Raw genomic sequence first — 25,457 nt, 5'->3', positions numbered from 1 at the left:
GCTTTTTTACATCTGTTAGCATCGTCGGTAAATAGAACTGGTGGTCAGGACATGTGATTTTGACATGCAAACAAGCCAAGGACCATGCCACTTCTTCCCGCCATAGTAAGCGAGAGGGTAATCGTGATCTCTTCCATCAGGCCTACTGTCTGCTACCTTGGCCTCACATGTTCCAATGCCCTGAAGCAGTTCTGTCCCCCACAAAGGCTACAGATGCAGAAGTTATAGAGGCTCCTGTGGTTTATGAGACGGTACCTATTTTGACAGGAAATCCAGGTGGGAATTCCAGTTTGATGAAATCTCTCAGCCGTGCAAAGTGAGCGCTGGTTCGGGCCATGAGGTCAATGATGGGGATGACCTGCTCCACAAGAGACAGCGGGAAGTCCTCGCACATCCACAGCATCGCTTTAAACCTGCGGGACCGACCGAAACAAGGCTGAGGCTGTCGCCCCCAGACACAGAAACTGGACCGCTTCTACGCCGGCTGGACTACACCAGCCTCCTTACTGCCCCGTCTTCCCAGTCACCGTACTTCTCTTAATGTGGAGCAAGGGCAGGGCTGGACCTGTGAAGAATTCAGATCACCGTGCAGCCTGGCGATCAGGAGAAATGACCTGCACTGTGACCTCCCCCTGCAGCAGCCTGAATTTCCTGCAAGCATGAAGAAGCTGATCGCTGGTGGAATTATTTCATTTGATCAGCTGAAGCTTGTTGGCAGCAAAAACACATAAGGAATTCTTACATCCTCTCTCTATTCTATTTGGAGAAGGGCTTACTATGAAGATGGGCAATCTACTGTTAGCTTTTCTCAGGTGAAGTAACTTCAAATTATTTTTAAAAGAAGGGGACACAGGACACCAGGAAAGAGAACTTCTGAGACAAGAATCCATAAGCTGAAAATGGCCGCCGAGTCTTACTTTTGCGTTCTAATTGTCAGCTCCTTCGGCCTCCCAATGTCCCGGTCTTTCAGATCAAACTCTTCATTAAAGTATTCGTCTGGCGTGATGGCCGTGGGGTTGTTGGCGGTGGCACACTCTGTGGTGAGGTCCTGTCGAGCCAGAATTCAGGGGAATCAGAAATGCCAAACGGTGCTCACAAGTGGAGGCCTATGGGACTCAGTGGACATGTTAACCAGCTACAGATCAGGAAGTTCTAGTCATTTCCCCTCCCTGTTTCTTTAAGTTACTGTGCTGAAAATCTATAAAGGTATCATGAAACCAAGTTGCAAGCCTAATGGGTCTCCCCATGTCAAAACATTTCTCCACTTTGCATTTTTATCTCCTGATTATACAGAGAGAGAAATATCTGAAAGCTTGGCAGATCTGGAAGACATGGAGTTTAAGTTCCAAATCTGTCATGCTCTCGCTCAGGACACTGGAAAGGGAATCTCATTTCTCTGACGCTCTGCCATCCACTGTACCAACTTCATATAGTTACAGTCAGAAACTGTCTGTCAAGGCACTTGGTGGAAATATAAAGGCCTGAATCCTGTTTAAGTTTACAGATGAGAAAGCACCCCATTTCTATAGTCACAACCCTCTTCTAAAATTCTTATCTGTAAGATCCATCTAACTCGCTTCTAAAAGAGCATCTCGAATTCCATCTTGGGAGAACTCTTCAGCACAGCAGACAGTGGCCTGTTCAGGATTCAGTAAATACCATCGCAGCACAGAAAAGTCATGTCCTTTCTTGAACCTGAGAACTTGCTGCTTCCACTTACCCCTTGAGCACCAAACTGATGTTCCACAGTTCCCAGCAAAGACTCCAGGGGGTTCCTGTCCGCTACAGAGGGGGAAAGGGTCAATGGCTAATATTATACTTTACTTAGGACTACAGAAAGAGATTCTCATGCTATTTTAAAGTTTTGGATCCCAGCTACCTATATCAGAAAGTCCATTTATGGACAGGGTGGTAAAATCTGCAGTCAACCATCAGCTAATTAATGGCTTATAGGACACTTTTTATCAGGGTCTCTAACCTAGATGAAAAACAGTTACAAGAACTAAAGCAGAAAAGCAGCAAGAGTCTGGATTCAGGAGTGAGTGTGGCAGGGCCGCAGGGTCCTCATCTGTCCAACCAGAGTCCCGGGGACAGCAGTGGGGGTAGTGGAGGTGGCGAACAGTAACTGTGTGCTTGCTTCACTGAGGGAACATCCCAAAGGTTTGCATGAGGGAGCTCATCTCATCCTCCCAAGCGCCCCATTTCACTGCTGAGGGGCCCGAGCCACAGAGGGTACAGGGAACTTCATAAGGCCACACAACTGGGCACTGGTGGCGCTGGGCAATGCGTTGGGCGCGTGTTGGCAATGCTTTGGCTCACAGCCCCACTTCTGTCCAAATCTTTCACGGTGAGAGTTTGGACTAAATCACTCGTTCTAGTGAGAACTAGTCTTCAATATCCTTAACTACGTTCTCTGCCTTCTCGTTTCTTCCCCTGAATGGCTTTAATGCCCCTTGAAGCCAGCTACGGGTAATACCTTCAAGAATAGGTCAGACTAAAGGAGGTTTTGTAAAAAGGAAGTTACTAGGAAGGGCTTACTGTAAAAAGGAAGGGCTAGGATTAGCCTGACCTGATCATGTCAACCCCAAAACTGAACGAAGCCAACAAAGGCTCTCTCGAGACTAAGGAGGAGAGGGGAGGATTACCTTTGTATCTCTTTTTTTCTTCCTCAGTCAGGTGTTCTGTCCGGATTCTGGTTATCACACTCACATTGTTTACTGTGTAAACCTTGGGAGATGTGTGCAAAAGAAAACAGTGACACAGGGAATCAAAACTCAAAAAATAAGCATAGCAAGAGCAAGAATGCTGAAGCCAAAATAAACAAATAAATAAATAAAAGAAAAATATTTCAGCAAAATAAAAATGAGAAATGGGTGACAATCATTAGGCTCCCTCTGAGAAAATATACAAGCTAATCAACTTAGAAATGCATCAGCAGCTACTTGGCATCTCTGACAGTTTTAAATACCGAGGAGTGAACAGGGACAGGGATAGGGACGGGGACAGGGATGGGCTGCATCTCCCTGGCTGCCCTTTGTGTTGCTAAACACTCTCAGACAAAAGTCCTGATATTTAGGCTTCCCAGCCAGGTTTCTAGCACTAAGGCACCCAAACTTGTCCCCTGTACTTCTCTGCTGATTCGTGGTGATCTTATGACAGGACTGACTTAGACAGCCATCTGCTGGGCAGAAGGAAAACAGTATGAACACAAGGTTCTTTCTCCCTGTAAGACTTCAGAGGAAACAGCGAGTCATTACTTAAAAGGGATTCCATCTATGGACAAAAAATTATTTTCACCGCCAGAGTGAATGCCCTGTTGTCAAGGTGACTGAGGAATCTGGGGGCCTGGAAAATCAAAGCTCGCGGTAAACAGAGAATTAACTGTATGCCGTATGTGGATTCCCAACGTGCAAAGACGGAGGAAGCAGTGGAACACCTGTGTCCACGTGTGTCTCGCTGAGCATGAAGTAAGCCTCTGCCCGCTCCGAGGTCACCGGAGGGCCCTGCCGCGCTCTGGCCCCGGGAGCCGTCAGTCCCTGCTCTGCTGCAGGCTAACGGAAGGCCAGGAACAGAGCCTTCCAGCTGACAAGATGCCAGATGACTGGACTGACAGCTGTCTGCACTATGACAACCACGTTCCTAATGCACTGGTGCCACGTAGGTGGGCTGCAGGGCCACTGGTTACAATTAGGCCGACTATGAAAATGGAGGCTCATTAAAGCTACTTTACTTTTTTTTTTAAACCCATTCAGGTTATTAAAAAAAAAGATCAACATGCAGGTTTCAGTCTAAACCTTTCTTTTTCTGCTTAAAGAATTAAAGGAATGGTCACCCCTCTGGGGACAACTGGCACCCGTATTCAATTCTCTATGACATCGTTTCTCTGCATACCTAGGGACCTCCTCAGGACATGCGAGCCCATTTTCTGTACATGACATCAGATACAAATCCAAGTGAGAGACACTAAGCAGCATTTTTCCCCCAGAGCATCTCCATGGCACAGATGCATGAAAAAAATCTGACAGACTCCTCGTTTGCATAGAAGCTAAATAGCTATATTAAATCTTATTTTAAGAGTTTCCTTTTACCTTTGCTTCGTAACCATTAACAACTTCTGCTTTATCTGTCCTCCAGCCCCAGAATCCGGATTTAGTTCTGATAAAAAGTGAACACCACAAATTTCTACATGTACAATATGCCATTCAGATTTATCCCTGCAGCCTTTACAGTTTATTTCCCCCAGCTTATGGTGGTGAAGGACACTTGGAGATTACGGTCCTATTGTCCACAAAAGGATGCTCTCAGCGACAGATGGCTTAAGAATCCCCACCCCCTCCCACGGTTATTAATCAGTTCGCCTCACCCCAGCATAGAAAGCCTCCATTCTTGGCTTCTTTACAAAAGCTGCCAGCATGGGCGACAAAGGTGGCGACATGGACTGGACAGCTGTCCTAAAGAAATGAGTGGAGATGANGGGGGGGGGGGGGGGGGGATCTGGGTCAGAGCATTTATCTGGATCACCATAACTGTGGGCACAGACATCAGTGGCTCTGCCCCCACGAGCAGCCGCATCTCAACTGAAGAATTCTTAGAACCACGAGGCACAGACCATCCTGCCCCTCAGGAGAGAGCAGGTGGAGCGGGAGCTCCTCACGGGGGCGAGCTGCTTGGAGAAGCCATTCCTGCCTGCGGAATGGCTTGGGAGTCACATGTCTTATCAGGTTTGGTGCAGCTGGGGAAAGGATGTTGAAAGCAGTTTTTCAGCCCAGACAAGGATTCCAGGGCTGTAGCACTGCTTTTAAAGTAGCCTAGCATCCTAGCAGCAGCTACAGCACTGGTAAAGTGCCTGAAAACCCAGTTATTCAACTCAACACACTCCTGGAAAAAAGAAAATGCACTTGAGAACCCAGAGCAGCCAAGAGGTTCTGGTTCTATTTCCAAACAGCACATCCTGGGACACACTACTGCTCACAGGGGGTCCTGACAAGCCTGGTCTGCCCTTTTGTCTAGGACATCACATCCTAGCTCCACTGTGACTGCTGCACTCGGCCCTGCGTCGGACAACCGCCTGCCTTCTGCTCTGGCCCCAGAGGAGAGGGGACACCATGCAGGATGCTCAGGGAACTGGCCGGTCAGCCAGCTAACAAAGGACGTACGTTTAATTTGCATCTCGTGTGTCCAAACAGTTTCATTAGCCCAGACAGGGTATACAGAGTTTTGTGTGTATGTTACAGCTCATCAGAGAAAGGAAGGACCAGAGCTTTAATTTTCCAATTAGTTGCCCACAATTAGTGCAGCAAGACCCACAGAGGGAGAGAAACGCCAAAGGGATTATACCAAATGCTAGCTATCTCCACTTTACATTTGAGAAACAAAACCACAATCCTGGGGGTGGAGTTGGGGGGGGGGCAGGGTCCGCACTGATTAATAAATCAGAGTCCCCTCTTAGTCATCAATGATGGAAAATCAAGATTGTCCTTTTAGAGTTAACAGAGTCAGCCCTCAGTTCCTTGCCTTTCACCTGGTCACTTGCTAGTCTGCCTGGGACAGAACTGTTTTCCGGCACTCGGTCTACGCAGGTGCCCAAGGATGACTCTGTGGGCCCCGCCTCATCCTGGGAGCACCCTGGAGACCACCATGCTGCTCGCCCCTCTGTAGCCACTCAAATAGCAATTCGGGCTGCTCTGCCTCCCTGCCCATCCCCACGCTGACAGCTTGGTTATGAAATCCAGCATCCTATTTTAAACCCAAAATTCTACTAACTCCTCAACCCTTGACTAACTTGACAGCAGAGGCACCTGAAGATGACAGGGCAAGCCCCAGCCCCCCCTGCATTTTGACCTTCGCCGTCTCTACAGACACTGCTGCCCCAAGAGCTGCCGAGAGAGCCACCGAGCAAGCCCCGTGGCTTGGAACCGCTATGCAGTTCAGAGGGAGGCTCTGAGGGCAGCAGAGGACTTGTTTGGGGCTGCCAGAGCACGCTCTTTCAGAGAAGAGAACCACCCAGACTGCAGCCAGAGGGGGCGTACTGGAAGGCCAGAAACTCACCCAGGAAGCAAGCATCAGGCTCTCAGCCACGGAGCAGAAGAAAGAAATGGATGAAAACGACTATCCTAGGAGAGCACACCTTCCAAGTTCAATCAAACACATGCTCCCACCCCCAGCAAGAAGGAGGTGTGCACTTTCTCTACCAGCAAATCTCACACTCAAGCAGCTCAAAGCCTTGCTTGATGCATAAGCAGCTCACTGACTGCATAGGGAATTCTGGGCACCACAAAAAAAACAAACAGCTATCTTCCAGAAATCCTCTCCCAGAGACCCACTGTCAGTTGTGAAAGGAGGTTAACCTGAACTGTCTGAAGACCTAGGGATCCTATGAATCCCAGACGGGCCACAGCCCTCTGTAAAAACGGATCATGCTGTCATTTCCCATCTACCCTCCATGGGGTAGGTGCCGGTAGTCGGCATGCTCTTTGTGAGGTACAGGTCAGAACAGTGACCCCAGCTACTCTGCCGATGAGCTAGAGGGAACGGTGGCCTCCTCATAGCATCGTAATGTCACCTCGAGATTCACTCCTTTCGTTCTTCCAGGTAAGGAAGCAGAAACGTGGAGAGAGTGAGCCCCCTCCCCAAAGCCACAGGTTAGTTAGCAGCCCTGCCTATGGCACTCAGTGCTCCCAACTCCCATCCCTGCGGCCGGGGTGTGGCACTGAGGGCAGGCCCGCTCTTTCCCAGCTCTGCGAACAAGCCCTCGGCTGCATGGGCCCTCACTGTCTACAGAGGCGCGTGCTGGAGCCTGAAGGTGGCTTCCCGAGATGCTACCAGGAAAAGCCACAGCTAATCCCTGACAGTCAGCTGTCACCTGGCAAGGCCGGTGCCGGGAGGCTGGTGACAGGAGACTGAGCTGCCTCCCAGGGGTACCGCTGCCGACACAGCAGCAGTACCGGACACCACACGGGCTGGCATTTGGCTTTCTCTTCTGCTGCTACCAGATGCCCTAATTCCACTGCTCCATCTAAATCTGAAGAAAAGGGCACTTAAGTCTTATGTTTGACTCAACGGAAAAGTCTGTCTCACTAACATAGTTTATGGAAACAAAGAAGAAAAGAAAAAGACAAAAGAGGAGAGTTAGTATATTCTTAAGAGTAAAGAACACCTAGATCCAGGATAACAGGTGTCCACGTTATCAGCTCAGGTTATGCTGCTTTGGTTTACAGAGAGCTGGATGTGACATCCTAGGCAAACACACAGGGGTCTGACAGCCTCCCGCAGCTCAGCGCGTTCTGGGGGAAAAACACTCTGGCTAACAGCTCTGACGGCCTCTGCTTCCCTTACATTCAGAAGCTCTTCATGCCTCTGCAAGGCCCAGAGGCAGATGACTAGAGACAGTGTTCTCATCCAGGTGAACCAAGGCACAAACCTCTCCCGAAGTTTCTTCTGGTAGAGTCTGGAATGGAATCACAATTCCTCCAGCCTCTTGCTCTAAACTATTAGGCCTCACAGGGGAAGAGAACCACATTTAACTGTATGGTAAGTGTGAATCTGACTAATATCAGTACAACCACGATCAATACTGGGTCAATTCTAGCTTCCAGAAATTCTCAAAGCTCCATTGTTTGGGACTAGGGAGCCTTGTGGATCCCCAAACACCAAAACAAACAAACAAACAAAATTCAAGTAAAATCCATTAGAAAGGGCCCATAAAAGAATATGAAGACATTTCTCCAAGACTATATCTATGTTAATGTCTATAAAAACGATCTATGAAAGAGGATGTCAGCTATGGCTTCTTTTTGGTTAGAACAAAGAGCTCTTTAAAATCCACCAGTACTTATTATGCCATATTAGAAAAATCCAAATCCACCCATAATTTCCAATTCATATCTACGTGCCACTAAAGACGGCAGTAAAGGGATCAGACATTAAAATGCAAAACCTGAATGTGTACCTTTCAAAAGCGATATTTTTAGTATCGAGGCTGGTGTTAATGACTGGGCTCGTGAGCCGTCTCTCAACTTCCCTGCCTTTTGGCTTCATCAAGTCCAGAGTGAGGCGCTCCATTTCTTGGGACAGGTCAAAGTGCTCAGTGGTGACCACCCTGTCATCGTGGTTGACTTCCATCAGCTCCGCCCGGTTGTCTGTTAATGGAAATAAGAGCGTAACTAAGGGCCATGCCAGCAAGATGCAAAAGCAAGAAAGCCTCAAAAGTTAAAATGCATTGTCTTTCACACTCTCCCTCCCCAACTGCTATCTATCAGTTAAACCTGAAGACTACTGATTACTGACTACCTAATCTGGCCAGTTTGCAACAACCCACAGGACGCTCTAGGCCGTCTTCCCCAAAGTTGCAGACATTTAAAACAATATGCATTATTCGTTAGCAAAACATCTGTGTACCTTTTAAAATATACCAATAACACAATTAACATAAATTACTTATGCATAGTGGACTGGCAATGCCACTTTTCTCCCCCTCAAATAGGGGAGGATCATGCCTGCTTACAAAGGGGATATAAAGAGATAAAAGACAGTCTCAAACTCAGGGTTTAGGAATGTGGGACAGACACATGTCCAAATGGTAACAGTGTTGGGGGTAAATGATACAGGCAAGAGAATTAACAGAAGTAGCCAAAGTGTTACAGCTCCTTTAGAATTTGTCTAGCAGGTTTTCCGGTCCTTACCAGAAGAACCCTAAAAAAAAAACCAAAAAACCCAGAGAGAACTATCCAAAAAAGAAAGAAACAGAGGAATTAAGAGCTGAATAATTAACAAGAATAACCAAAAAACAAAACAAAACAAACAAAAAAACCCAAAACAAAACAAAAAAAACCCAACCAAAAAAACCAAAACACATGCCCCAGGATCAGATAAGGTATAGGAATGCAAACACATTTGATGGTTAAAAATCACTCTGTCATGGTGCCTGGGTGGTTCAGTCAGTTAAGCACTGGACTTCAGCTCAGGTCTTGATCTCATGGTTTGTGGGTTCGAGCCCTGCATTGGGCTCTGTGCTAACAGCTTGGAGCCTGGAGCCTGCTTCAGGTTCTGTGTCTCCCTTTCTCTCTGTCCCTCCTCCACTCATGTTCTGTTTCTCTCTCTCTCTCAAAAAGTAAATAAACATTAAAAAAAATTTTTTTTTATCACTCTGTCACTTAGTGTGAACAGTGATTATGAATGGAATCACTCACCTTCTCCCTTAAATATAAAACTGCGCCTCCCTCTTATCCAGCTCATGTTCTCAAATCCCAGCAACGTGATATCCACACGCAGTTTGGCTCCACTTTTCCAAATTCGACAGACATCATTCGGGCATATTCTGGAAACCAAGGGCACTGGAGAAGAGAAGCGTACTGCTGAGGAAAAACCTGAGGACCAAGCGGAGCATGTAGGCCCAAGGAATCAGGATTCCAACTTTAGTAACAAAAAGACAGGAGAGGTGTGATGGTGACCATCAGAACAGGGCGTGGCTCCCATGCTTACAATAGGGGAAGCCATTTTTCAAAAATAAAAATGGACCTTCTGTTCTGAAGCTCTTTATGAAAGTGCAGATGTGCCTTGTCTGAGAAAACCCTACGTGAATTTCCCAGGGGCATCCCTGATACCCACATGGACCTCTTTTTGACCATCATCAGGGCTACCGAGCGTGTCCATCTGGCTTCTCGCTCACATATGCTGCTCCTGCCATGTGGCTGCGCCCTAACATACTGTCATATCCGCCTTTCAAAATATCAAACCTAAAATATCTGAAAGATGTGGATATTGGCACTAGGGAAGACCTTGTAAGTTTTCCAGAAGAACCTGAAGTTCTCTTCTTTTACATACTTTTTCCTTTGTTTAAATGTTTCATTATGAATATGACTTCTTGCCTGGCAGAGAAGTCAGAGTGGAATGGCTGGCAGCCTGGGGGTTAGGAGCTGTTATTAACTGATCTACAAGGAATAAAAGCAGAACATCTATGAGAATTACTGTCAGTCACTTTGCCTTACATAAGATTTTGGAGAAATACATCCACTTTGTGAAAAACCAAGCAATTCCAAGATCCATCTCCTCCTCTTCCTTCTAATAACAAGTTTAAAAGAAGCAAGTTGAACCATGTAAGGAAATGAGTAATAATAAATTATGGTACATATTCTTAACTAAAATTGTAGCTGTTTAAAGTGACATTTTAAAAAACTAATAAGATGGACAAGTGTCTAAGTGACAAAAAGTGGAGAAAAAACTGTGTCTATATTATATTTACAGATGCTTCTGAGAAAAATCTCTATGCATGGGGGAAAAACGAGAAGGAAAACATCCAAAGCACTAATAGTAGTTGTGCTTAAATGAGATTATAGGTGACAGTTTTTCCTTATTTTTTTTCCATGCATTTCTTAGACTTAAAAATATACATACATGAAAATTTTATAAAGGAAAAATAAACTTCTATTCAGGCTCAATAAATCTGGAAACAAATAAATTATAAGCCCAGAGCCACTCACCCCAGCTGGTGAATTCCCATTTCATCTGCACATAGAAATCCGGAGCCTAGAGGACAAAGGTTTAAAGTAAGTGACCCTGGGCACTATCAGCTAAATGCAGACACAGTAAGGGTTCATGAGGTCTTAGAGGGGGAAGGGGAGAGAACAGAGACAATAAGAAGAGACATAAAATGCAAACCCATCCAAAATGAGTGCTTATTTTATATGCAGGCTGTTATTTTATCTCGATATAAAATATGTCTAGACAGTCAATAAAGTTAACTGAAAGCAACAAGGTTAGAGGGAGGTAAAATCAAATCTGATGTAGGAAGCAATCTGGTTCCTAACATTAGCAGAAAGATGAGCCTGGAAATTGGGCTTACGTGCTGCCATGTGATGTGGGTAACAGACTGTCCTGAACACAGAGAAAGGAATGCCATGTCCACCTATTCTACAGGGAACTTGACTGTAAAAGTTTTGTGTGCTGGCAAGTGCTTCATATTCACTGGACCTCAAAACCAGAAGAGGCTGCCAGACATCACTTCCCCAGGAAGTTGATTTTCCCTCCAGTTAACAGACTTCTGCCCTCATTTTCCTCTTAAACTTTTAGTATTTGGCTTTATGAAATTTTACATCACCAGAGCAACCCTGTTTAGGATGACTTTCTGACCTGCCATGAATTCTTTAANGGGGATGGGGGTGAGGTGCGCACGAGGGGACCGAGGAGGAGAGAGAGGAAGATAGAGAATCCAAAGCAGGCTCGGTCAGCACGGAGTCTGTGGGCTTGAGCCCACCAACTGTGAGATCATGACCTGAGCCAAAGTCGGATGCTCAACTGACTGAGCCACACAGGTGCCCCTGTCCTGCCAGGAAGTTTTAGAGAAGGTCCTCGGAGAGCTCTTAAGAAGTCCAGCAGTTACCATCCAAGAAGAGAAGTGCTAGAAATCCCTGATTTTGCTCTGTCCCTTCCCACTCCCCTGGCTCTGTCATGGTTTTTACAACAGCACAGGACAGGAAGGCTAAGGACCTAGTCTAGAGTAAAACAGGATTCCAGTGATGGGCAAAGGCCCTCCGAGGGGCAGCACGTAAGAAGCAGTGGGCTTATTTTAAGGAGATAAATAAGCGGTGGGCTTATTTTAAGGGCACTGTTGAAAGACAAAATGTCAACCCCAGCATCTGGTGCCACCGAGCACACAGGCCATTCACGGGCTGTCTGCAGCTTCAAGACGAGAGCACAGGACAGTGCGGTTTACTGCTGTGCATCAGTACAGGCAGGAAAAGAAAATCCTTCACACGGAATTTTTTAAATGAAGGGTGAGCCCACATTCAGTCATTTTCTGCTTTGCCAAGTGGGCAGATGTGTTTTTAGTTCCTCCTCCAGTAAATTAGATAAGAAAACAATAAACCCACTTGGTCTTTGCACACCAGGCACAACACTGTTTAAAAACAACTATTTCATACTTTATGGAAGGTTTCACGCAGTCCTTGAAAACGGAGTAGCTCCAGGAATGCTTTCGCGTGAGTGTCACACAAATGTGCCTTGCAAAAAGAGTGCCCGGATAATGGGCAGTGATTGTCTTACTCATCACAAACTGTTCCTTTTCTCAACAGAGCTGTTCATTTTTCTCAATAAATACGTTGACTAAAGTTGTGCAGCGGATTTATCTGGCAAATATCTTTGGAGATATTTTGAGAGGCTCACTCGTGTGCTTAAACTGAGAATAAATGACAGGCAAATCTGAGCACGGTCACTTTCTCGTCTCCTCCTGCCCTGAAAATGCTGCACAACTGACTCCTAACACGGTTCTTGCAGGTGACAAAGCCGGTCTGACGAGTGGCAACTGTCATGCAAAACAGTCCATGAGCCTAGAGGTAAATTGCTGTAAAAATGACCCTTGAGGATCACAGAGCCCATGCACCTTAATTCACAGATAACTGTCTTTACTGGCCAAGAACCCCTGGGCTGTCCATAAACTAAGCCAACAGATTCAAAGTCACAAAGTGCTAATGTCTGGAGTCGACAGGAGTGGCAAGGAGAAGGTGCACACAGACTTCGGAGCCTGAGCAGGCCCTGGAAACCCCTGTATAGTAACCGATACTCAGCACAATTTCCTCAGAATGACCTGTGCTCAGAAGGCCACCGTTAAGAAGACAGGCACCCACGGGCGCCCGGGTGGCTCAGTCGGTTAAGCGTCTGACTTCGGCTCAGGTCATGATCTCGCGGTTTGTGGGTTTGAGCCCCGCGTTGGGCTCTATGCTGACAGCTCAGAGCCTGGGGCCTGTCTTCGAATTCTGAATCTCCCGCTCTCTCTGACCCTCCCCTGCTCACGCTGTCTCTCTCTCTCTCTCTCTCTCTCTCAGAAATAAATAAAACATTAAAAAAAAATTTTTTTTTAAAAGAGAAGCAGCTAGGCACCCAGATAAATTAATTGTTTGATGTCTATTTGTCTTAAGTTATTGTGTTTAAGCAGCACTTAAAAGGGTAGGGCTAGTGACCCAGAAACGTAATTTGTAAAAGAACTCTTACGTTTAATAGATCAGGAATAATACCATTTGGTACTAAACAGAGCATACTGACTACTCGTAAAACTCTCACGATGAAGGTATACGTGGAGGCCCAGTTGTGGCTCTAGCTACGCTGTCCGCAACTGGCTCACATTATGGCGTCGCCAAATTTTTACAGATACCTCGAGAATCCTCTGGAGCAGCTCAGGCACCCCTTCCAGCGCCATGGACGTGTTGTGGTAGTCCCGGTGCTGCAGAACGGCGCACACCATCTCGGGGTCACCGGTGCTCACCGCCTCATGTAAAACTGGAAATCGAGACAGTGAAATGTCAGGCTCTCTGACAAATCCCTCAGCCAGTCTGAAAAGAATCTATAGACCAAAGACCAATATTTTCTTCAAAGAGACACAGAGGCTACAGTCCCACCTTACTTTTATAACCATGGCTGCTTATCGCTAGCTCTTAACAATGGAAAGAAAATACAGCACTTGTAGCCTCTTGATCAAACCAGCTTTGATCTTCCCCCCACGCCCCTTCTCGGACCACTGGTTCTGAAATCCGGGGTGTCTTCAGAGAGCTGAGAGCTGGCTTTCGCTGTGAGACCACACGGCTGAGGTCAGGTGTGGATTGGGCAGGTAGGGCTTAGGTGCTCCCTTGCTCGGCCAACATACAATTACTCTGACCAACAACAGCTTGCAGACAAGTGAAACGCCAGGGTTTCACTGGAAAAGGCTACTTATAGCCATAATTTCTGTTCGATTTTGCCTATCCTGACAGACTCACTGGAGTTAACATCACATTCCTCAGGGGGAATCTGGCCTCCACACTCATGTGTGGTGCAAGGGTTTGCACTGAGAGCTGCTTTCTGGATAGGAGTCACCCTGTACGGAGGGCTGCTGGCCCAGACCATTGTGCTGCAGGTCAGCCAGCAGCCCCCAAGGCCCTCATCAACTCACCCTGGTCCCTGGTCCCAAGAGAGAAAAAGAGTCTTTTTTTTTTTTTCTCTTTTAAATGTTTTTATTTATTTCTAGGAGAGAGAGAGAGAGAGACAGCGTGAGCAGGGGAGGGTCAGAGAGAGAGAGAGTCACAGACTGAAACAGGCTCCAGGCTCTGAGCTGGCAGTCAGCACAGAGCCCGACGCGGGGCTCAAACCCACGAACCGCGAGATCATGACCTAAGCGAAAGTCAGACGCTTAACCGACTAAGCCACCCAGGCGCCCCAAGAGAGAAAAAGAGTCTTAAGGTAAAGATAACTTGAGGACAATTATAATTGTGACTGGGCTTTATTCGGTCTGGTTTCAGATGAAACCAAAACAGAAGGTTTTCAACGTGATTTTAAAAGTATACTTGCCTGTCCATCCCTCACGATTTTCTTTTGTAACATCTGCTTTATGTCGGAGCAAGACTCGAGCAGATTCCAAATGTCCCAGAGAAACAGCAAGGTGCAGTAAGGTTCGACCGCGTGGGTCCAGAGCCTCCACATTCTGTGAAATAAACACTAGTGTTTGTAGAATTGTATACTGTATATTACATCAAAACATGGAAATGCGTTTGAGAGAGAAAATTTAGTATAAAAATAGGGGGACCTGGGTGGCTCGCTCAGTTAAGTGTCTGACTCTTGATTTCAGCTCAGGTCACGATCTCATGGTTCATGAGTTTGAGCCCCGGGTCAGACCTGAGCTGACAGTGCAGAGCCTGCTTGGGATTCTCTCTCTCACCCTCTCTCTCTCTCTGCCCCTCCTACTCACTTGCTTTCTCTCCCTCAAAATAAATAAATAAACTTAAATTTTTTAAATTTAGTATAAAAACAGAAAACAGTATTTACGCATTAATTATAGCAATACATGGAAAAATGAATGCTTGCACATGGGAGTGGTTGAAATATTAACCTGGCCATAAACAAAGATAATAATTCCTGAGTTCCTTTTTCTATAAAGTTAAATGCCTAATAAATAAACGTTGGCTATAGGCCTCAGATAATGAAACACATCTGCTCTCAGTAGCGCTCACAGTAAGACTGAATAAAGACTAGGGGCTTTCGTGAAAGGCAGCCACCCTCTGACACGGAACATGGGGCATTTCTCAAGCATATGTCAGCATTCAGGTCTAGAACAGGAAGTGTAGACTTTAAGCAAAACTGAAACTTCAGAAAATAATTTGGGTCAGAATAAAATTACATTCTCTAGCTGGGATCCCACCGGAACGCCACTCGTAACTCTGGACGGATTTCCAAGCCCTAAAGCGGCAGCGCACACGGGCCCCGCGGTGCACATGACCTGCCAGGCATGCGGGCGAGCATATTTAGAGGGGGATGTGAGAACACGCACGGGCCATTTTGGTCCATTTCCCCTGGATGGTTTTCTTCCCCATGCTAGCTAGACACAGCCGTTCGGCTTTCACGCTTTATACCTATTCTGGCCCACCCTCCGCCACCTGTGTTGGGTGGCCAGAGCTGAGTGGCAGTTTCTCTGGTGTGAGCTCAGTCTGAACGATGAATGCTGCCTTCCCAAGATGACACTGAATGTTCGTCCAAGGACATAGTAAACTGCCATGGGACTTCTGGGATATAAAAGTGCCATCTACTTCTTAGAAAATGTGCTTTCTCTTGATTTGAGATGCTAGTTGTTATGCAGCCTCCGAAGATATGCAGAACATGCCACTTATTGGCCACAGGGGAGGAAGGCAAGCAGAGGCAGGCAACTGCTGTCCACCAGCTACTGAAGCTCCCTGCTTTGCTCATTGCATCATGGCTACTCTGCAGCAAAGACAGGAACTGTTATCGAGGAATAACAGCAGTGGCTGAAGGCATTTCTCTCCGGGCGTTGGAATACCAACACATCTCCTGGAATGGGGCCCACGGCACCTCCCAGGATTCCCTGGCTTTTCCCAAGGGTACGGTTTGTCTATCTCCCCAGAGACTGAGGATTCCAAAGGGCCGGATCCAAGTCTTATATTTCTCAGCTTCTTCCACCACCTTATTCTCTACTTTGCATTAAATCATTGTTTTTGAAAAAAGTAATACACCTAAGACTTTTAACTGAGTTGAAGTTTAGCACGGAAGAAATAATTAGCAAATTCATTATCTCCTTGCACATCTGTTATATAAACTGTTTTCTCACCCAACAAGTTCAGTCTACAGGAAAGGTGCTGCGTTCAGGATACTGCCTGACATATAGGAAATGTTTAACAATATTTCTCGCAGAAAAGGGGAAATTCAATTTAATGCAGTTCATGCCCCAGAACAAAACTAATATCTCACACTAACGATTTACACCTAAGATCCTGGGCAACCACTAGATAGGATGTGTAACATCAAAGCCAAATACACTAAGCTGTTGACATTCTATTTTGGACCACAGAAAAAACCATACATACGAGCCAGACGGCAATGCGTTGTGTGACACTAAGTGTAGCTCTGAAGAGCCTCACTGCCCCTTTCTCATTTGGAAGGAGAGACAGAAGGACGAACACTATATTATGGTGACAGTTATTAAAAACAGTGGATGATTGGGGCGCCTGGGAGGCACAGTCGATTAAGCACCCGACTCTTGATTTCAGCTCAGGTCATAAACCCATGGTTCGTGGGTTCAAGCCTCACGTCTGGCTCTGCAATGACAGTGTGAAGCCTGCTTGAGATTCTCTCTCTCTCTCTGTCCCTCCCCTACTCACGCTCTTTTTCTCTCTCTCAAAATAAATAAGCTTTAATTTTTTTAAAACAGTGTATGATTAAAGTAAAAATTAGCAAAACGGAGAATAGCAAATGAATATGGAAAAATCAACAAAACCAAAAATTGGTTTTTGCTAAATATCAACCAAATTGAGAAACTTTCAGCTAGTTTGACCAAGAGATGAAAGAGAGATGACTCTAGTTAGCAAAAGTGGAAGGAGGGGCTATCACTACCAACTCTACAGAAATACGAAGTATTTAAAAGGAGTGCTGTGAACAACAGTATGCCAACCGAGTAAGGGAACTTAAATGAAAGGCACATACTCCTAGACAGACACAAACTAACAAAACTGACTGAAGAAAAAATAGAAAATCTGAAAAATTTCTTTAAAAAAATTTTTTTTAATGTTTACTTTTGAGAGAGAAACCTAATGGGAATGGGAGCGGGGCAGAGAGAGAGGGAGACACAGAATCTGAAGCAGGCTCCAGGGTCTGAGCTGTTAGCACAGAGCCCAACATGGGGCTCGAACTCACAAACTGTGAGATCGTGACCTAAGCCAAAGTCGGATGCTTAACCGATGGAGCTACCCAGATGGACCCTGAAAATTTGTTTTTTAAATATTTATTTATTATTGGGAGACAGAGAGAGACAGAACAAGAGCAGGGGAGGGGCAGAGAGAGGGGGAGACACAGAATCCAAAGCAGGCTCCAGACCCTGAGCTGTCAGCACAGAGCCCGACGCGGGGCTCGAACCCACGAACTGTGAGATCATGACCTGAACTAAAGTCGGAAGCTCAACTGACTGAGCCACCCAGGTGCCCCAGGCCCTGAAAATTTTCTTTTTTTTATTTTTATTTTTATTTATTTATTTGTTGTGTGGTTTTATTTTTTTTAATTTTTTAATGTTTATTTANAACATTGTGGTACATGTGCCCCTATGCATCAGCATTTCTGTATCCCTTGGGTAAATTCCTAGCAGTGCTATTGCTGAGACCCTGAAAATTTTCTAACGAAAGACTGAATCAGTAATGTTTAAACTTCCCAGGAAAAAAGTTTCAGGCCTAGATTGCTTCACTGGTGACTTTTACCAAACATTCAGAGATTTAATATCAATTCTTCACAAACTCTTCCAAAACAATGGAAGATAAAGGAAAACCTCCCGAATCATTGTATGAGCTCAGTATTATCCTGATGACAAACGCATCACAAAAAAAGAAAACCACAGACCAACACCTCTTACAAATATAGATGCAAAATCCTCAACAATATATTAGCACAACAAATTTAGCAACACATAAAAAGTGCTGTTAAAAACACCAGGACCAAGTGAGATTTATCCTGAATGCAAAAGTGGATTAACCCCTGATGATTAATGTAATCACTGTATCAATGTAATGTATCAATAGAATAAGATAAAAAACGCATTATCATCTCAATAGATGCATGTGGTCTGAATGTGGTCTGAAATCCTAACCTTCAAGGATGATGGTATTAGATGTGGGGCCTTCGGGAGGTGCTTAGGCCGTGAGGGTGGGGCTCCCATGAATGGAATTAGTGTCTTAGTAAAAGAGACCCCAGAGAGCCTGCCAGCCCCCCTTCCGCCATGTGAGGACACAGCGAGAAACTACTGCTATGGACCAGGAAGACAGCCCTCTCCAGCCACCACATCTCATCTGCCAGCACCATTATCTCAGACTTAGAGCCTCCTGAACTGTAAGAAATCAATATCCATTGTTTATAAGCTACACCGTCTATGGTATTTTGTTACAGCAGCCCAAACAAGACTAAGCTCTAAACTAATCATAAACCCAGGGCACCTGGCTGACTCAGTCAGTTAAGAATCCGACTCTTCAGCTCAGGTCATGATCTCATGGTTCGTGAGCACAGAGCCTGCTTGGGATTCTATTTCTCTCACTCTCTCTGCCCCTCCACCACTGGTGTGTGTGTGTGCACGTGCGTACACAGATGTGTTCGCTCTCTCTCTCAAAATAAATAAACTTAAAAAAATAAATTGATCATAAACCCAAATGTAAGAGCTAAAACAATAAAACTCTTAGAAGAAAAACAGGAGCACATCTTTGTGACCTTGGATTAGGTAAAACCTTCTTAGATACAATACCAAAAACATAAAAGACCAAAGAAAATACAAACAAACTGCACTTCACCGGAATCAAAAACTTTTGTACCTCACATGATATCATAAAGAAGGTAAAAGGACATCGCACAGAATGGGAAAAAGATAGTTGCAAGTCATTTATCTGATAAGGGGCTAGTATCCAGAATATGTGAAGAACCTTAACTTCTCAAGAATAAAAAAGACAAATAACCCAATGTTTAAATGGGAATAGAACTGGAATAGACATTTCTTCCAAGAAGATATGCCAGTGCCAATAAGTACATGAAAAGAGGTTCAGTCTCACTAATCACCAAGGAAATGTCAATCAAAGCTACAATTAAGTAACACTTCACACCCACTAGGAAAACTGCACTCATAAAGAATAGCAAGTGTTGACAAGAATGTGGAGAAACTGGAAACCCTCATACACTGATGGTGGGAACGGAAAACGGGTGCAGCCAATTTGGAACAGTTGGCACTTCCTCAAAATGTCAAACACAGGGGCAGCTGGGTGGCTCAGTTGGTTAGGCATCCAACTTTGGCTCAGGTCATGATCCCGCAGTTCGTGAATCTGAGCCCCGCGTTGGGCTCTGTGCTGACAGCTCAGAGCCTGGAGACTACTTCAGATTCTGTGTCTCCTCAGTCTCTCTCTGCCCCTCCTCTGCTCTCTCTCTCAAAAATAAATAAACATTAAAAAAAATATTAAAAAAATAAATCAAGTGTGGGTTAAAAAAAAAGTCAAACATAGAGTGACCATATGACCCCCCAACTCCTCTCATAGGTATTCACCCAAGAGAAAGAAAAACACACCCATATAAAAACTTATACACAAACGTGCACAGCAGTAACTTATACACAAACGTGCAGAGCAGTATTATTCATACAGTAAAATAGTGGGGGGGGGCGGGAAGGGCATATCCATCAGCTGGTAAGCAGATAAACAAAATGTGGTGATGCAGACAATGGAATACTGTTCAGCCACAGGAAAGAATGAAGTGCTGAAAAATGCCACAATGTGGATGAATCTCCAAAACATGCTAAATGAAAGACACAAAAGGCTACCTACTGTCTGATTCCATTCACAGGAAGCGTCCAGAATAGGCAAATCTACAGAGACTGCAAGGAGATTAGTTGTCGCCTGGGGGTGAAGAAGTTGAGGGGAAATCGGGAGTGATTCGGGGGGATAGGGTTTCTTTTTGGGCTAATGAAAATGTTCTGGAATTTGATGGTGGTGATGGTGACACAACTCAGTGAATATACTAAAAACCGCTGAATGATAAACTTTAAGGTATGAAATGTATCTCAACAAAGATGTTTAAAAAAAGCCCTACATGTGTATGTGCTTGATATATAAAACTAATCTATCGTCTATATATCGTTTGATGAGGTGCTTAATTTCTGTTGGGCTTCAGTTTGCTTCCTTGTAAACTGGGAACGATAAAAAACACCTACCTTCCAGAGTTCTTATAAGAGTAAAGGCTCAATACTTAACCCCGTAAGAAGCAGTGAGAATTAGCTCTTATTATCATACACCCACATATGGAGTTTCATATAAGCAGGCACTTTCTCCCTAACAGAGATCTGTTCAAATTTCATTACACTTAATAGTGGGGCTTCGGGCCTCCAACCAATGACATTCGCTCAGTGGGCGAGAGCTTTCAAAATTAAACTGGAATTCACGTTGGAAGCTGATCATTTTGGTTTTTCCTTTAGCTTTCTTCAATCATGAACTGTATCAAATTAAAAATACCCAGCCCTTTAAATTATAACAGTACCCCCAAAGAGGAACTGAGATTTCTGCACATCTCCTTCCTAGGTGCTAATTTAAGCCTACCAGCTCTGCTCGCTCCAAGCCTCATTCACATCCTGCGGCCCTCGGGAGGCAGAAAGAGGCCCAACTTTGAGTGTGGGCTGTCTGGCCAGACCACAGGCCAGCTTCCAGACCCCGTCTCCCTCAGGTGAGCTCCTCAACCCTTCAGGACCCTGGTATCTAGCACGAGGCGAGTGCTTGATAAACTTTCACTGTGCCCCTTGGGGGACCTCCCTCCAGGAAGAGGCTGCTAATTGGCCTTCCATTCTCTCAAGAGTCAACCACCCTCATTCCTGTACATCTCGGCCTGCCCTGGTCCTCCAAGGCTGTGGCCCACACTGACTCGCCCACCTCAGGTCAGGCAGGGAATGGTACCCATGGGTGTAGTTCCCTCAGGTGAGCCTGAGCCCCCAAGGGCCAAGGGAGATCACCCGAGAGCAGGCCACCCCTGCATCTTGGATGCTTGGCTCCTGGCAGGCCTCCAGCCAAAAGGCGCCAAACTGAACGTGTGCCCAGGGCCCGATTTGGCCCGCTGTAGACTGGGCAGAGAACCCCAGGGTGGCTCGCTGTCAAGCTCTGAGCACTGCTGCTGCCTAGAACATCCTCTTCCTTTTGCCCTGATGGTGGCGGACTTTCACCTGCTAGCTTCCTAACAGGGGGCTGACCTTCGAGTTGGGTCTCCTCTGCTGCCCTACTTGATCCTGGGTCCTCTCCCTACTATCTAAGGCACACTGCTGACCTTTGCATATGTCCCTGTCAGTGTTCCCTCATTCTCCCAGCATCTGTAAGAAGGCCAGAGATTTTTTTTTTTAATTTTTTATGTTTTATTTATTTCTAGGAGAGAGAGACAGACAGCGTGAACAGGGGAGGGTCAGAGAGAGAGGGAGCCACAGACTGAAACAGGCTCCAGGCTCTGAGCTGGCAGTCAGCACAGAGCCCGACGCGGGGCTCGAACCCACGAGCCGCGAGATCATGACCCAAGTGAAAGTCGGACGCTTAACCGACTAAGCCACCCAGGCGCCCCAAGAAGGCCAGAGATGTTTAACAGACATCTCTAGCTAAATGACAAACATCATAACCGTGACACAAATCATTTCCACTGCACCAACTTCAAGGCCCCACTGAATATTAAAGACCACAGAGCTGAAGCGTTAAGAGGCACTTAATAAAGTGCTTCTGCTGAGCCAACATGGAGAGCCTGAAACTACTGCAGAGTCGGCAAAGTCCACACCCCGGCTCGCAGCAAGACCTTGGGGTGGGGGCTGACTTGCACACGCTCACAGACATGCCTGTCCTCTTCCTCTGGATGAACTTGATTCTTTCTGTGCTGCTGCTCCTAGAACAAACTACAATTCTTACAGCCACCAGCATGCCTGCCTCAAGTCTCACTCGTGGGATGCAAGGAATGAAGGAATGGCCAGCAGAGGCTTCCTGGCAAACAAAACGCTAAGTGAAACAGCTGCTTGTATTGCTGGGGCGACAGGACTTTTTGTTTTTAATTACGCAGCCAGGACAGGTTCCTTGCAGCAAAACTGGAGCATACAAAAAGGAAACAGAGTCGTGGCAGCAATGATGGTACACAAGATTACTCCCGCTTACTATGTGCCCGCTCGTTGTCCACAACTGTGAGATGGAGGGACTTTTACAGAGAGAAGCAAAATGGAAGGGTTAAGGATACAGCATTAGGGCAGAGTCCAGCTTTCTGGTGACGCCACACTGGCTGAGCATGCAACTGAGCCAGTCTACCTTATCTAGTCTCCTCATCTGTAAAATGGGGGTCATGACAGCAGTCACTCCAGGGGATTGGTGGGAGAATCAAATCTAAAATTGCACAAAAAGCACTTCACCCCACTGCTTGGCAAAAGAGGAGGTTTACAGTGCTCCTCTCTGTTTTTACAGATGAAGCAATTCAGCAAGGGTAAAGAGCTGGCCCAGGCTCACGACATAATCAGCATTAGTACTGGCCATTAGCCGAACTGCCTTCAAGTCACAGAAGTAGGTAGCTGTTTCATCATCAAGAGATCTTGACAAATAAGAAAGCAACAAAGTATCTCCTGTCAATGATGGCAACGATCAACTTCTTAACCCTGAACCGGTTACATAATTTGCAGGGCCCAGCAGAAAATGAAAATGCAAGGTTCCTTTTCCAAAAAAACAATGAGGAATTTCACAACAGTGACAGCAGAGCATTAAACCAAGCACAGGTCCCTGCTGACCACAGGTAGCACGCACACCCTTGAAGCCAGCCAGCTCCATCTCTACTCCTTCAGTGGCCAAGTTTCAGGACTGAGATTAGATGATGCGGTCATGACAGTCAAGCTTTCAGGGTGAAGATGTTCTTTATGAATACATTTAACTACCTCTTACCCAGAGGAAACTGGTATACTGTGAAATGATCTACAGTGATAACCAGTAACAGAGGCAAAACCAAATAATTAGCAAGAATGAATACTCTTCCTTTGACTCCCTTGACAGTACAAGTACACTCCATGAAAATCTGCTGCAAAATTATAATTCTCTCATCACAGATGTCCTTAACATTTTCAAGGGAAGAGGCACACAAACTTTCAATGGACATTTTTTTTTACAGCTTACAAAAAGAAGAGATAACTATGCCACATTTTAAAAAATGTTTATTTATATTTGAGAGAGAGAGAGAAACAGAGCATGAGCAGGGGAGGGGCAGAGAGAGAGCAAGACACAGAATCTGAAGCAGGCTCCAGGCTCTGAGCTGTCAGCACAGAGCCCGACGCAGGGCCTGAACTCAGGAACCACAAGATCATGACCTGAGCCAAAGTCCAACACTCAACCGACTGAGCCACCTAGGCGCCCCCTGCCACATTTTAGGTTATAAACCAAGACCATGTTCTTATTGAACAAGTTTTTCTATAAAGAAAAACTGCAGTGCACTCAAACTCTTTTCTTTACCTCCAACAAATAAAAATCCTGCCATTTTCAGGAATCAGTATTGAAAGAGTATGTGGTTTATTTGTATTTATTTTTAATTTTCTTAATGTTTTATTTATTTCTGAGAGAGACAGAGAGACAGTGTGAGCAGGGGAGGGTCAGAGAAAGAGGGAGACACAGAATCTGAAGCAGGCTCCAGGCTCTGAGCTGTCAGCACAGAGCCCGATGCGGGGCTCGGACCCCCGAACCATGAGATCACGACCTGAGCCAAAGTCGGATGCTTAACCGACTGAGCCACCCAGGTGCCTCAAGAGTATGTGGTTTAATGGTGGTGATGAAATTCTCTAGCAAAAGGGAGCTTAGTTCTAGGATTTTCTTTGTACTTTATTTCAATATTTCACAAGAAGCTGGGGCAGCCCCAATACTGAGGAAGTGCAGGTGCAGAGCACAGCATGATTGCCTGGGTCGTTTTTCAACTGTCCAAGGTGAGATACTCTCAGCTGAGAGCAAAGATGATGAAGGAGTCCCTCTGAGCCACGACCAGTAAGAGAGGGAATTAAATCACCAGGTATGCCAGGACACCTAATGGTGAATCATTTACTCTGGGGGCATGATCTAATTAAGACCAATGACTCTTCCAATAACAGTTTATTCTGTCTGGACTGAGGCTTTAAATGAAAAAAGAGCAACTTTCAACTTCCAGTAGGTGCTCAAAAATTTTTTAAAAATACAGCAGCGCGCAAGAACATACTCAGCAGTAACCATCCCCCAGATGAGCTGATGCTGACCTGGCTCACAACCAAAAGAAACCACTGCTCCTTTTCCAGCACAGTATCTTGACAATTACAGCATCGATTTTGAGCCAGTCAAAAAATCAGGACTTCAGCACACTGGATGAAATGAAGTCAACAAGAATTACACCAAATAATTACACATCCTTATCCTAACTGCTAAGTACGCTAGCTTGTCACTTGACGGCACCAATCACTCCCAGAATTGCTGAGGTGCCTTTAAAATCCGGGGTTCTCAAGCAAAACACGAGTGACATTTTGGGCCAGATAATCTTCCCTTGTAGGGAGCTGTCTTGTGCAGGGCAGGATGGTGGGCGGCGCCCTTGCCCCCTACCTCTTAGATCCCAGTAGCTTCCATTCCCTACTTGTAACAACCAAAAATGTCTCCATGCATTACCATTGGGGGTCAGGAGGTGTGTGTCAAAGTCACCTCCAATTGAGAACCATTGCTTTAAAGAGACGGCAATAAATAAAAGATGAGGCATCAAAGCACTTTAGGACAGGAAGGGATTTTAAGGATCCTGTGCACCAGGGATTCTCAAACTTTGGTGGTATCAGTCTCCCTGGGCCAGAGAGGAAAAATGCCTTACCCAAGGTCACAGGGCGAGTTAGAACCTGGGCTCCAAGCCCTTTCATACAAAAAGGGTGGGTGGGGTGAGCGGTCTGTGCTGCTCTCGCCTCGCCTCTTCTCCTCTTCGGGAGAGGCAGTGGAGCCTAATTGGTTAAGACCGTGCACCCCGGGGCCCGTTGGCCTGAGTTAAAATCTCGACTTGGTATTTATTAGGTGGGCGACCTTACTCAAGGCACAGAACCCCTGAGATCCTCAGTTTCCTTCTCTGGCAAATGTAATAAAGGTACCTACCTCTTGGACTGTTGAAAAGGCCATACAGATGGTTTATAAAGCCCTAGGCACGGGGCCCGGCACACAGCACTCCGATATATGCCCTATTATTATTACTGTCCCAAGGCTACAGAGGTGAAGAGGGGGTCTGCGGGGCCCCGAAGGCAGAGGGATAGAGATGGGCTCAGGGAGGCGAAGCGACCCCAGACTCCCCTCGCCTCTCCCGTGGGCGGACCCCCGCCCCGCCCCTCACCTGGCCCCGAAGCTCCTTCTCCAGCTGCCGGTAGTCGTTGTTCCAGACCAGGAGGTGCAAGGGGAAGTGGCCGCTGTTGTCGCGGCTGGAGGACATGGCGAGAAGGCAGC

General features: G+C 46.0%; 1 protein-coding gene and 1 non-coding gene across 3 annotated transcripts in view; one reads left to right on the top strand and one right to left on the bottom strand.

Annotated features, from left to right (window-relative positions):
• ANKRD13A (ankyrin repeat domain 13A) overlaps positions 1-25,457 on the bottom strand; it is a 33,077-nt gene extending 7,620 nt beyond the window's left edge. The window contains exons 1-11 of one of the 2 annotated variants that reach the window (XM_077775110.1): positions 25,348-25,457; positions 14,314-14,446; positions 13,145-13,269; positions 10,479-10,524; positions 9,189-9,332; positions 7,949-8,138; positions 4,089-4,155; positions 2,646-2,727; positions 1,721-1,782; positions 918-1,048; positions 256-413 (exon numbers count right to left, since the gene is read on the bottom strand). In XM_077775110.1, coding sequence (XP_077631236.1) covers positions 256-413; positions 918-1,048; positions 1,721-1,782; positions 2,646-2,727; positions 4,089-4,155; positions 7,949-8,138; positions 9,189-9,332; positions 10,479-10,524; positions 13,145-13,269; positions 14,314-14,446; positions 25,348-25,443 — 1,234 coding nt within the window. In that variant the 5' untranslated portion in view covers positions 25,444-25,457. The remainder of the gene's footprint in view (positions 1-255; positions 414-917; positions 1,049-1,720; positions 1,783-2,645; positions 2,728-4,088; positions 4,156-7,948; positions 8,139-9,188; positions 9,333-10,478; positions 10,525-13,144; positions 13,270-14,313; positions 14,447-25,347) is intronic. The other variant, XM_077775118.1, reaches the window with a different exon arrangement.
• On the top strand, positions 8,632-8,694 carry LOC144240983 (U7 small nuclear RNA). Its single transcript, XR_013337923.1, has one exon. It is a non-coding gene; the product is annotated as a U7 small nuclear RNA (small nuclear RNA).

This window comes from Crocuta crocuta, unplaced genomic scaffold (genome assembly GCF_008692635.1).
Source record: "Crocuta crocuta isolate KB4526 unplaced genomic scaffold, BGI_CrCroc_1.0 scaffold313, whole genome shotgun sequence".
In the NCBI taxonomy this organism is placed as follows: Eukaryota; Metazoa; Chordata; class Mammalia; order Carnivora; family Hyaenidae; genus Crocuta; species Crocuta crocuta.
The sequence above is the reverse complement of the archived record's forward strand: the minus strand, read 5'-3'. Positions and strand labels throughout refer to the sequence as shown.